This window comes from Gouania willdenowi, chromosome 14 (assembly GCF_900634775.1).
Source record: "Gouania willdenowi chromosome 14, fGouWil2.1, whole genome shotgun sequence".
Classification (NCBI taxonomy): domain Eukaryota; kingdom Metazoa; phylum Chordata; class Actinopteri; order Blenniiformes; family Gobiesocidae; genus Gouania; species Gouania willdenowi.
In genome coordinates, this window is record NC_041057.1 from 23,873,830 (window position 1) to 23,887,517 (window position 13,688).

At 38.1% G+C, this 13,688-nt stretch overlaps 2 protein-coding genes across 5 annotated transcripts in view; both read right to left on the reverse strand.

Annotated features, from left to right (window-relative positions):
- The window catches only part of ca4a (carbonic anhydrase IV a), a 13,272-nt gene extending 6,259 nt beyond the window's left edge, over nt 1–7,013 (reverse strand). The window contains exon 1 of the mRNA XM_028466733.1: nt 6,771–7,013. Coding sequence (XP_028322534.1) covers nt 6,771–6,834 — 64 coding nt within the window. The 5' untranslated portion in view covers nt 6,835–7,013. The remainder of the gene's footprint in view (nt 1–6,770) is intronic.
- A 3,640-nt stretch (nt 7,014–10,653) lies between these two features.
- mtmr4 (myotubularin related protein 4) overlaps nt 10,654–13,688 on the reverse strand; it is a 49,477-nt gene continuing 46,442 nt past the window's right edge. For all 4 annotated transcript variants that reach the window (XM_028466299.1, XM_028466300.1, XM_028466297.1 and 1 more), the window contains 2 exons: nt 13,531–13,619; nt 10,654–12,266 (listed from right to left, as the gene is read on the reverse strand). In XM_028466299.1, coding sequence (XP_028322100.1) covers nt 12,089–12,266; nt 13,531–13,619 — 267 coding nt within the window. In that variant the 3' untranslated portion in view covers nt 10,654–12,088. The remainder of the gene's footprint in view (nt 12,267–13,530; nt 13,620–13,688) is intronic.

Sequence of the window (13,688 nt, forward strand, 5' to 3'; positions counted from 1 at the left end):
TCTGCAAGCTGCAGATGTATTACTGTGCTAAATATATACGTACATACTACCTACAGGCACTGCACTAGTTTGATCAAATACACAGAGATGCGCATGCCCAATATATTCTCACATTTCTTATTGCATTTGCTGAATTGGCTGCGCGACACACCAGAAGAGCTCAGTCTCGTGCCTGCTGCCTGGATAATGGCTGCACTAAAGGATCGGGATTTCATTTTAACCCACATTTGGTCTCCATGTTTGGACATCCCGATGCACAAACTGGGTTATTATCAGCTTCACAGATGAAACAATCATCAGTCTGAAGCTGATATTTTTGGTGAGGGAAACATCTCATCTATCATCCAGCCATATTTTCTTTAAAGGGAGAAATGCCCCAGATTCGCTCTTTTAAGACTAGACCAAAGGAATGGAAAATGATCCTGTGGAGCTTCTTGTGCACCAGGCAGTGAACATTTGCATACAGTATATTAAAGCTGCTGGAGATAATATATTATTTATCTGATAAAGAAATAGTGTAGACCTCATACATCAATAAATCCAAGATAATTTGCTCAAGTTGTTCTAGTTTGTTTCTGGTATTCCTTGTGATATCTCTTCAGTACGTGAAACATTCAATTTTGGACGGATTCAGATCTTTTTGTGTCATTGTTTTCCAGTCTGTGAAAACACTAGAAATTTAAAAACACTTCTATGCATCCATCTGCGGGACTCACATCCCACAATACAATGCGTGAAACTTTTCCAACAATGTCAATAAGAAAGTGTTTATCGTGGAGATGAAAACAAACCTTAAAACAGGAATTCAACGATATACATCTTGATTTATTGATCTATGAGGCCTGTACTATGTCTTTATCTGATAAAACATATTTTCTTTTTCCAGCAGATTTTTCTCATCATCCTAACCTACACTAATTTCTATGTTTTTTGTTTTCTCTAAATAAAGCTGATTGCTTTGTATATGAATAAAGTGCAATAGAACGTAATACACTTCTATAACACAGTCCCACATAGTTGTACAGACATTTTTTTTAAATTGTGCCACACCCAGTCCTCAACCTATAAAATGCACCCTACATTGGAGCTACACATTGGCTGCCTAATGCTCCATAAGGATGAATCAAGAGCAGAAGAAAATCACATTTAAGCAGATGTATGTGTGACAAAAGCGATATCTTTTTGTGTGTGACAGTTTTACCAACTTCGACACCACAAATGAAATGATTTGTGTTCAAATCAAACACAACTACAATAATGGACAAGGAAAACCTCAGAGCTTGGATGTTAAAAGACTGTCTAATGTGCCCCAATGGTAGAGTACTGTATCACAAATAGCTTTGAGCCTGATGATTAGAATCACCATCAAATTAAAAACAGGCATTTGTTCTGGAAACCAGTGCAGTCTTCAATAAGTAGTTAAACTCAATGAGGAAAACTGCTCTGGTTTAGAAAACAAAGATACAAAAAGAAGGCATAGGAAAGACTCAATCACACAAAAGAGGAAAAATGCTTTCCAAAAAAACCCCAGAAGTTTGGAAATGTGTTTTTCAACTTCTAACTTCTAACTTCTGCTTTGAATCGTATTTTCTCATAGAAGACAAGACATAGAAATAAACACATAGTTAGAAATACTGGTAACACTTTACTTGAGGTTTTATACATAAAAGCATGATTAAGGTGTCATGAAGGCTGTCATTAAGTATTAACTTCTAAAATATGACACCGATGTTGGCATTTTTAAGGTTCGGTGGAAGGATCTAGAAGGGGTTAGGCAGGGTTAGGCTTAGGTAGAGTTAGGGTTATGGTTAAGTTAGATTAGGTATAGGGTTTAGGGTTAAGGTTAGGGGGTTAGGGTTAGGGTTATGGTTAAGTTAGATTAGGTATAGGGTTTAGGGTTAAGGTTAGGGGGTTAAGGTTAGGGTTAGGGTTAGATTAATGAACAACACTTAATGACATCCTTCAGGACACCTTATTCATGCTAATGACAGATGTCATGTCATAATAATGACAGCATGATGTCAGCCTTAGGTATAAAACTACCAACATAATTCATAAAAGGAGTGTGTATAGTTTGTTTAAAGAGTAACTAATCCACCAACTACTTTTATCAGCTGAGAACAAATGTATTTGGTATGAAGTCGTGTTGTTGATTAATTATTGTCAAACTCTTGACATTTTAGTTCAAGTATTTCAATTTGGAAGATTATATAAGAGTGACTTGCCATCTCCAGATTGAAATCTGGCAACATCACATTTCTTATGTCACTAACCACCACTGTTGGCCCCGCCCCTTCTATAAAAACTAGCACCTGTTGACTCTGCAGTCTATGGCAAGTAGGTAGTGGATAATTGTGAATAGAGAGGACTAGTGAGTATTGAGTACGTAGTTAGCATAGCATAGATTGTTCTTTGGAGCTTTTATAGTATAGACTGAGCATGTCTTAAATGCTCCAGAAGCCCCGCCCATAACCAAAGTATTTTCAAATTTCAGACTTGAACTCGGGGTTTAGTTACTCTTTAGGCTCTGTCAGATTATTATAGATAGTTGTAAAAAGAGTGTTGGTTTATTGAGTTAGCGTTTGTTCATTGTGTCATAAAGATTAGACAAGTTAAATTCTAAGGACTTTAATTAGGCCTATATAAAAGTTGAATAAACTGTTTAGCCTAATTTGACTCCAAATGATCACAAATATACTGGTATACAGTATACTGTATGTGTCATGTTAAATCGGGATTGACTGATGTGTTATTGCTATCTTAGTTTCTGTGTGCACCAATGAGTGCTGAGCTTTGATCCTTTGTGGAAAATGAACAATATGAATTTCAATGGATCGGAACACTCTGCCAACATAGCACAGTGAGGAAACAGTGAGTGGAGGCAAACAAAGAGCGGCGAGGGGAACACAAACAGGTGGAAAGTGGACGTGAGGCAGAGGGAGAGCAAGCGTTTCATGTCATTGTGTTGTGCGCGCCCAGACGTCAACTGATGCAGACTGGACTCAGTACCAGAATAGAAAGAAAGAGATCCAGTGGACAGAATGAGAGCAAGCTGGAGGAGAGCTGCTTGTTTATAAGCAGATCCACACACAATAGATGCTTGAATAAAAATAGAATAAATAAACATGCATGTAGTACGTGCCAAACTCAAAACAAAAGCCAGTTATGGTTATCCCTCTAACGGTTTAATTTGGTCACTTAATAAACCCTGTGGTATTAATGTGGAGCAGCAGATATTCAGTGGATCTATTGGAGTTTTCAAGGGTGAAAATCAAAGGAGACAAATCGAACCAAATTGGAACATCTTAACAATAGGCGTAATAATATTGTAGAATTTATTAATCACCCTAATGAAATGGGTTTATATATTGCACAGTTTGGATGCACGTTTAAGCTGCTGCCATAGCAGAGTTTTCTTATTCATAAGAAACAAACTCATTTTAGTTCAGGAGCCAAAATATGGACCAGTTTGATCTCAAGTCAGCCATAGATTTTAGGTGGTAAAACGAGCAATTTCAACATTATTCTGCACTAGCTTTCATATATAATATGTAAAGCATGGAAGGTACCAACATTATTCAATCTTTACATTTCCTTAATGTGTTGACCGTCTTTATTGCAAGTAAAAGAAACTGTGAGTTGGTGCAACATTTCGCTATTAAAAATGACTGCCATTACGTGATAGAAGAATGGGAAAACTGTGCAAATATTGTGGAGTTTTATTGAATTTGTCTATTTGAAGGGGCTGAGATATCTACAACTAAATTATTTGGTAATTTACACAATGATTCATGTTTTTGTTGTAGTTTTTACTCTCTCCTGCCTGCGGGTCAAGTTGGATGCTCTAAAGGGCCAGATTTAGCCCCTGGGCCTTATGTTTAACATGTGCCCTATTCCAATTCTCAGTCGGCCCTTTGCATTGTTTCTACTACTAGCCTATATTTTAAGGGTTGGACAATATATATTTGGTTGTTGTTTGGCCTTAGTTGTACATGATACTAAATTTCTTGACCTGTAACTGAAATGTTGCTGGTTTGAATCCAAAGTGGGTCATCAATGTGGCCCCCAACCTAAACTGCTCCCCTACATGGTGGCTGCCCACTGCTCCTCAGGGTTGCCTTAAAAGCAGAGAACAAATGTCATATGTAACACATATACAGTGCCTTCCCGCCTTGAAAGCAGAACACGTGCTGTGTGTTGGGCCTCATCTTCCATGGGGGGCCACATTTTGCACGAAGGGACGCATTTGAGCAGAGGCGCAATGGATGCGCTATAAGCTCTATACCATGAGGTGCACGTAGAGGACAACCAGTTCTCACGAAAGGAGAATAAAAGCTGTAATGTGACCGTGTATAAATCGCTGCAATGAATGACAGCAACTGACAACAAATTAGAGGAGAAAAAAATAAAAAAGAGCACCGCGCGTGTAGAGAACGTGAAGTTGTCGACATGTCATCCCAAAGACATCAGAGTCTATATATATATATATATACTTTTTTTTTTTGATAGAAAACACACTTAAACTGCTCCTTATTAGACAGGATAAGAATCTCTGTGTCCAGCTGTTTGAACTGGTGGGGAAAAAACATTTCAGCCATTTACGCAGAGTTTGTGGGAGCATTGCCCCCCCAGTGGTCAACACTTTTCATTACAGTTTTTGCAAATTAATTTGAAAAATACAATTTTTAATTTAATGTACATGTACTGCTTTGATTCTTACATATTACTGTTAGTTTCATGTCACAGATGTTAGTTCTACCTCAGGTGTGTAGTATAAGTTTTTTAGTGAAATGGTCCCAAACTTTTGAGACTTTAGATTGGTTCTTCTTCTTCTTCTTCACCATGTAAATGGTGAAGTTCATGTACGGTACTGCAGCAAAAATGAACCAGAAAGCGGCCGCCGGCCTGATTTTATCATTAATTTACAACATTAAATGACACGTCAAGGCACATTTTTGTAGTCAACATTATCAATTATGCTACTCATCATTTTTACATTATTGTATATGTTACACACATTGTGGTTGGTGCAAATCCTGAGAAGGTCTATGTATATATTTAATTATATTAGAATCTCAAACTCCACCTATGATTTCAGTGGCCCTGAATAATATTTATTAGATTTATTTATAACTTAATCTGCTTGTATAATGGCTTTCTTTTCTGGATTGGCTGTCAAGTGAAATGCATGTTATACAGTTATAGGGCCCCAATTTGGTCAGAGGTAGCCGGCCCTGCACATGATATATATGTACAGTATATAAAGGTGAAAATACCACTATAAAGATTCTATTAATTGGATTAAAACGTCAATATATAGCCACATATGGTAATTTCAGTTGTTTACCGGTTCTGTTTAGGAACTGGTTCTTAGTCAAAACAATTCTTTGGAATCGCTAACAAAAACCATTTACGATTCCTCTATCGATTCTTCCTGAACTGGCCCCCACTGTAAACAAACGTCTCACACACACAAGCTGCTGCAGACTAGAGCAGGTGAGCTGCAGCTAAATGTGAATGATGTGCTGAACTGTCTCAAGTCTGGATGGGTTTTTTAAAGGATGACACCTCGGGGAGCATCACTTGCAATTCCTGTCCAAACATTTGGCCACACAAACACATCACGACATTATTTTGTTTTGTTTGACGCACTGAGCAGCACCATTTCCATATATTCCATATAGCCCTACAGCACTAACACAACTCTCTGCTGCTGGCTCTAAGCTGCTCTAACTCCATTGACTCCTTTAAAATGCAGCTAAAGACAATTTTATACAGACAAGCTTTTAATGAACCTCATTTATCAACTTAGTGTTAACATTGTATTTTCTTTTCCCTTATTTTTAAGTACTGTATTGTACTTTGTAAATCACTGACTATTCTGTTTTGTGAAGCACTGTGTTTTTACTGTAGCACTTTGTGATTTCTAGGTGTCATATAAATAACATTGAACGTTGTGTGTTAATGATAAAAAATGAGGTTATAATGTATTATCCTAAGACAATAGACACTTGACTTGTGGACTCATTTTACTTATTTGAGGATAGTTTATTCTCAGCGGTGATAAATTACGATTTATATGAATAAATCTGATATCTATTCTAATAAACCAGGTTGCATTCTTTTCTGTACTCATGTACTACTTGTTTTTCAGCCTATTTAGGAAAATAGATCGATAAGCAGGAATCGATAAAGCATCGGAATCGCTCATTTTTTTAATCAATACATCTCTATTCTTAAGTGTTAATGTTAAATTAGCCTCCGCCGTTCGTTGCAGCAAAGCGGGAGATTATTGGAGCGGTGGTTCCAGCAGGTGTAGCCCACGGAGGGCTCACCTCACACCGCCCCTCCTCCTCCTCCTCACGGTGCGGACCGTGCATGTGAACGCGCACATGAACCTGACGGACGCAGAGACACCTGCTGTCCGCTGTCAGGACAGGGACGGACCGACTAGTGGATTTACGCAGGAGGATTTTAGAAAAGATGATCATCAAACAACTTCATGTGAATACAGACAACGGACACTAATATCCCCTGGATTCATTCATTCATTCATTCATTCATTCATTCATTCATTCATTCATTCATTCATTCATTCGAGGCAAAAAAAATGGAAATCTAAATCTAAATGCCATCTGTGGCCAGGTAACAAGTAAATCCCTAAAAATCAGTTGAAGGCTACCATATAATCACATTTTCATTTTACAATCTTAAATTCTCCTAAAATAAATTAAAATGTGTGTTTTTGTGTTGAATAAAAATGGACTCACCCCCTCCTCCTGTGCAGAGGGACCACAGGGATGCCAACCAAATAACGGACAGGATGAGTTTCATGTCGGTGCGTCTGTGGATCGTTGGAGACGATGCAGCGCAATGTTTGAATCAGTGTGATGGCATTGTTGCAGGGGGTCTTATACTTATCCATCACAGAAAGCACGAGTGGCCCCTCCCCCTGCATCACCTCCAAAGCCCCCGCAATGAGGAGATGTGGATGACAGAGGACTTACTTAATAGTTTCCTCTCTCTCTCTCAAATACCCCCTGTAGTGCCATCGCATACCCTTAGGGGTACACGTACCCCTATTTGAGAAACACTGAAGGGGGACGAGTTATTGGACAAAAATGTATTATATAATAATAGGAAGAATAAATTAGATATCATCCTCACTGATAAAAATAGTGCAGATTTGGTGGTGATTGTGGTTCTCATCACTATTTGGTATAAAAAAACAAATACTATTTCCCAACATACAGTGGACTTTTATATCCTTCAACCACTCAGCATATAAGAGGACCTCCCTCCACAGAACTATAATGTTAAAAGAATAAATAATAGGGGAATAAAGTTTAGAAATGCAATTAAAATTGTATATATATATATATATATAATTAGTAAAACAGTTAAAAATGACTTTAAGTGGACAAAACAAAAAAAGCACAATGGATATAATAATCACACAAAACAGAAGAAAAAATATGTTAAAAATCAGGTTGATAAAGTAAGTCCTACATCTGCTTTAAAAAGTATAATGAGTAAAAAAAAAATGATGACATTTAAAATTAACTGCAGGAATTAGTGTATGGAGCAGTGACCCAGTATGTATCCTACCTTCTGTCCCGCTTTAACTGGAAGACTTCAAGAACCAGTTGTGGTCAATCATGATGATGCATTCATGGTTTCTGTCCCATGTACAGTATAGCTCACATTAAACACCCTGAGCAGTGTTCCAGTCTGTCACAGGTCCTTAACCATTTATAACACATTTATGAAACTTTTCACATTAAACGATAAGAAGTAGAAGTTTGTTTTTTTTTCTAGTCATGGTGGAATGTGGCAATTTGATGATTGACTTAATAATATCACTCAATAGAGTTCATAACTGCTCAGATATTCCACTTGTTTAACAACTGAACATTGTCATAGTGTGCGACAGTAAAGAAACACAATCTGTCAATGTGGAGAAGAAGTAAATGTAAAATAACTGGGGTTAACACATGAGAGGAGGATAGAACAGTTATACAAAGGTATAGCAATGGGAGCAGCACTTTAGACAATATATATATATATATATATTTCAAAAACAAATTTAGCACAGATTTCAAACAAACAAACATGTGACAACACGTGTACAGATTTCCACCTGCACAGATGTGGAAAGTTGAGATGAACAAGCCCAGTAGATGGTTGAGTGTGACTGGGTTGGTTAATGGTTGCTTTACAGGAGGATTGGTGCTTTTCTCCCTCTGGTGGACAAAGGAAAATAAAACAAGAGCTGGACTCACTTTGACCAACACTCTGGTTAAAAGGCATCACTTTATTCATGCTTTGTCACAAGGAAACTATCAGCCAACTACTGAATATCTTTTCTTTCTTTTTTTACTTTGAGTTGCTCTCAGGCCACCACATATTATCTATTATCAGCTCATTCCATATTATCATTGAGTATAACTCAGCATTTCATTTTCATACACTACTAATAAATGATCTGATTTGCGTTAACATCCAAATGGCATTAATAAAGGATTAAATAAGCATTACATATCCTACCCTTTTCAGACATGTTATACATATGAGATATTGGTGTTATACATGTATATATACGTGTGTGTATACATGTATATATACGTGTGTGTATACAGTGTACTGTACATGTGTATGTATACTGTTTAACCATATGGATTTCTTTTAAAGCAGTTCAAACTTCTCTATGTACATTTATACAAACTAAAATATTATTTGTATTTACTTACTATCACTACCAAGGAGGTAATATTTTCACAGAGAATATTCTACTTTTTTGAGGGAATCAATACACTGATTCTAGATCAGTGTGAAAAATCCCAGTAAAACTTTACTTGAAGTTTTATATAAAAGGCTGATATTATGACATGACACCTGTCATGAACAAGGTGTTACCAAAATCCCTCTCATCATTGGAGATGTTTAAAAAAAAATTCACATATCAGTTCATAATTGACCGATCTTTATGAAATGTGGCTGCTATGTTGGGGTGGTTCCACTCTTACCTCATTGTCATCCATATCAAGTCTGGTTTGTGGTTCTCATGGTTTTTAAAGAAAAATAAATGTGGTTGCTCATACATTTAGAGCTACTGTATTGTTATCCATGGGGCCTTTAAAGTGTGACCATGGTACCATGATCAGTATCTGGTTGTGCCAGTATTGTGTAAAGAGGTTATTTGGTGCTTGGCGGAGGTTTGCGCTCTCAGTCCTCTTGTTTATTTTCTTTTTCCTTTTGTATGTTTGCATTTTGCTAAATGCAATGGTTTTGACATGTTAAACAAATTAATAGAATGTCAAAACTCAAACATTTGTTATATTTATAATCCATTATGAGGGTGTGCAGAGGAAGTGGAAGAAAAAAAGAAGTCAGTCCTTATCATATTAGAGAAAATGCTATCAAACATGATATAATAAATAATAATACATAAGTTTTATATAACTCAAAGACGCTTTACAAATTGAAACAGACAAAGAAAGAATGGCAGTGCTATTGTAGGTTGTAGGCAAAACAGGTGAGTTTAGAGCAGGTTTTTGTAGGTGGTCAGTGAGTCCGAGTTTCTGATGTGGATGGGGAGTGAGTTCCAGAGGGTCGGGGCAGCGATGGCCCCCCAGTGTTCGGTGCTTTGATTTGGTGATGGGTTTGAGATGGTTTAAGTCAACAGATGGAGGTCGGTGGTGGTGCTGTAGGTCTGTGAGGTACGGAGGGGGCAGGTTATTGAGGGCTTTGTAGGTAATGAACAGGATTTTGTAATGGATGTGCTGGTGTACGGGGAGCCAGTGAAGCTGTTGGAGGACGGGGGTGATGTGGTCTCTGGAGCAAGCGTGCGTGAGGAAACGTTTAAAAAATACCAGATCAAAAAGTGACACAGGAGCGTCTACTTACCCTTTGTGTTTATTGGTTAATCATGCATTTTGAATTTAGAGAATAGCTCACAGAATGTGCTTGATTAAGGCCAGAGGGAGTGTTTGACAAAGAAGAAATGTGTTTGTTTGATGAGTTAGTCTGGCTCTGAATGAGGGAAGTGATGCTTCACACAGATGCAAACGGGCAGTTGGTCTCTGGCAGCAAAGACTCAGCAGATGGACCAGGATGAGGAAGAGCTCAGAGACAACAGTGGGGAAGAGTGCTTTCATTACATCACACAGAGAGAAGCTTCCAGTGTCCTTAGAGCTATCAGCTGCTGTTGGGCTTGTTCAGAGAGCACATGGAGCAGTCTAGAATTAGAGATGCATTTAAACATTAACACATTCATTAATCCAAGCAGCAACCCGTTAAAGTAGTTACTTCAACCACTGAGGGATGAGTCAACTACAAAGTCAGCCTTTATTACAGTAAAACCTAAAACAATAGAGTGAAATTATTCAGCAGCTAAATCCATCAACTTGCAGCCTTGACAGAATATCATCAAACTTCCTTAAAACTGTTGGAAAGTCAATTGTCACTAATTTGTGTCAGATAATAACTGTTCACAAGAGGACTGTAACTTTTTTTTTTTTTTTTTTTTTTAAGTAAAAGAGTAAAAAAGTGCAAATAAATATATGGAGATACACTGGGTTTGTACTTAATGATTTTAACTCTTTGTTTCTATCCAACAGTGAAAACACTCATTAAAAAGAAAAAGACACAATATCAGTCCTAGATATACTTGTTTATTTTAACCAATGAGATTTGACTTTTACAAGTCTCTTTACAACAATTATTATTCATTTAGTGCTGATTGTTTAGCCACCACTACTGATCAGATAACTATGTAGGTTTCTGAGCTCCTCATGAAAATGAACTTCATAAACACTGTGCAAAAATATCAGAGGATGTATAACCACAGATTTGACTTAATTCACATATATCTGATAACCCACTGGTGTGATTAGCCTCTATAACAAACGCAGTCATCTTTTAATCTTTAGTTGCCTCAGTGTTATTAAGCAGCAAACTACCTGTACCATTCACACAGAGAGGAGGCCGATTAGAAGCCTGCTGCCATCTGCAAGAAAGAAAAGAGACTTTAAAAATAAACGAAACAAAATATGGCACTATTGTCTGAAGGAATGACCAGCTGCAAGGGGGGGCAGAAAAAAAAGGGACTGCGGCCAAACTGTCCACATAACATCTCTGTTCACTCCTCTGTCAGTGAGTGATCTGAGGACTTTTACCTATTTTCCAATCGGAGCAGAATCAATAGTGAAACCTACGCCCTCATATGGCTGCAAACAGCACCTTCAAACACCCATGAAGAGAAGACTGTAGAGGACTCCTCCACCTGCCCTCGTCCTCTTTCCACACTGAGCACACATTGCACAAAACAAACACGAAGAGTTGCATCAGCCTGCCAGCACACAGCCCTTAAACTGCTGCAATGTGGCTACGCTGGAGAAAAGCACTGATAAACACAGAACCACAGACTGTGCGTTACACAGTTTGAAAAAACACATCGTAGCAGTGAACAAATACATGACCCACCAAAAGTACATCAACACATAATCGATCCAGTTACTCATTAACACATTACATTCAGGCTCAGAAAGAAAAATAATAATTCAATGACAAAATAAACAGCAGATTTCTCCTTTTTGCTCTATTTTGGTCGCAGATTCCCTGCAATACACAACAGCTGGTAGTGCACAAAATAAGAATAAAAAATTAGACTTTTAAATACTGTAGCAGCAATTCTTTTAGAGTTGAATTCCTCCAGTTGTACAGGAAAGGCTTTGGGTCCCTGCCACGTGGAAAGATGATTGTCCTCTGTGGAGCTGAGAGTGCAGGCGTTTGCTGTAGAAGATGTGTGGACAGGTTGGAGATGTTTGTCATCAGCAGCGTATCTATGCAGGGCTTCAGGCTTTACGCTGTCAGTAGAGCAGAGCAGAAGGGCTCGCCTCCCTCTTACACCTGCTTCACTTAACTTTAAAACTTTCCTCCAAGCACATCTGTGATAAACTAATCATCCCAAAGAGTAACAGTTCCTCTTCGCCCCCGCGCTCCCCTGCAGCAAAGGGGTGCCACAGGGTGCTGGACTCGTCAGTCCCAAACGAGCAGGACCAAGCTGAAGCAGGCCGACGCACTTCTCTCAACTAGAAGCAGTGGCGATTGCCTTTTTGAGCTGCTGGCTCCGGATCTCACGGTTGCGGGACTCCAGGAGAAGGTCGTGGCATGTGTTGCAGACCAACACAGGGTCGTAGAGCTGCTGGTCTGGGATGGGCAGCTTCAGGTGACAACAGTCTATACAGAAAACATTCCCACAGTTCCTGGGACACAAAGCACATGAGCGGACATTAGTTAGCAAGAGAATGTTCAGCGCTCCAGAAAAAGGAATAAACAAACAAAGAGCTGCATTAACTTCAACACACAAGATTAGTGAAGCTGCTGCTCACTCATTACTGGTGAACATTTCTGAATGATAAAATACATATACAGAGCATAAGTTTTCCTTTTTGCTGGCATGTTGTTTTACTTGGGATTTACTAACCCTAACCCTAGTAGTAGCAGTATGGTTAGTAAAGACTCAAAGCTTTACTAGTATTACTAGTAACAACATTGTCTACCAGTAGACTGTTCTTAGTAGGAGTGTGACGATATCTCAATACGGCGATACATCACTATTTTTCCGCATGATCGATTATCGATATGCTCGCGCTGTGTCAATTTTTTTTTCTTCTCAAAACCTTTTCTGCTTTTTCACTAAAATGCGCAGGTAGGTCTTCACAGAAATGTTGTTTGTTGAAGGAACCAATATATTGTTTACTGGAATATTGCACTATAATGGTGTCACTGGTAAGAAAGACTATTTTTTTTTTACAGAAAGCACTATTTAGATACTTATTCGTTTAAATTGGTATGCTGACACTTATTTACAGAAATGTTGCACTAAAATAGTGTCACTGTTCATAGGACACTTTTTCAATTTATTGTCTTTCAGAGATATAAAATAAAAATTTAATTTTTTCACTTAATCTTTTTTTTCTTATGTCATAGATTATCGTAGATTGATTTCTGACCAATATGTCGATAATTGCAGTATCGTCATATTGTGAGATAATCGTTATTGTGAGCTTTGTATCGCGTATCGTGAGGCACCCAGAGGTTCCCACCCCTAGTTCTTAGTCCACTAGTAGTACTAACAAATGATTCACTTGTAGTACTGGTGGACTAATGCAAATATAGTAGGAGGAATTATAACCAAATCCAGCTTTCTGACTGATTGTAATATTTTTGAAAGCGAATGGCATACCTAAATTTGCCTTTTCCATGCCCGCTCATTAGCATATAAAGCTTCTTAGTGACACTTTTTGAGTCACTAGTGAAGTGTACTTGAGCACTAGTAAACTAAAGTTGAGTACATTTCCTCTTAATGTGAACACGAGTAGAGTTTAGCTGTGGTTGCTATCAGTGATAGTGTGTAGTCCGTAGCTAATGATTTTCAGTAATTGTGTGTGTGTGTGTGTGTGTGTCGACTCTTCGGAACATAATTTACTTAATAAAAAGCATATGAAGTGTGTAGAGCAAACTCACCTGCAGTGGTGACGTCTTTTGGCTATCCAGAACTCACAGTCACAGTTGAAGCAGTGAGAAGCCATGTGGTCGGGCACCCACCTCGTAACCTGCAACACACACGCAGAAAGATCATACAAATAAAGAGACACACTCATCAGAAAAAGTTCATATAAGAG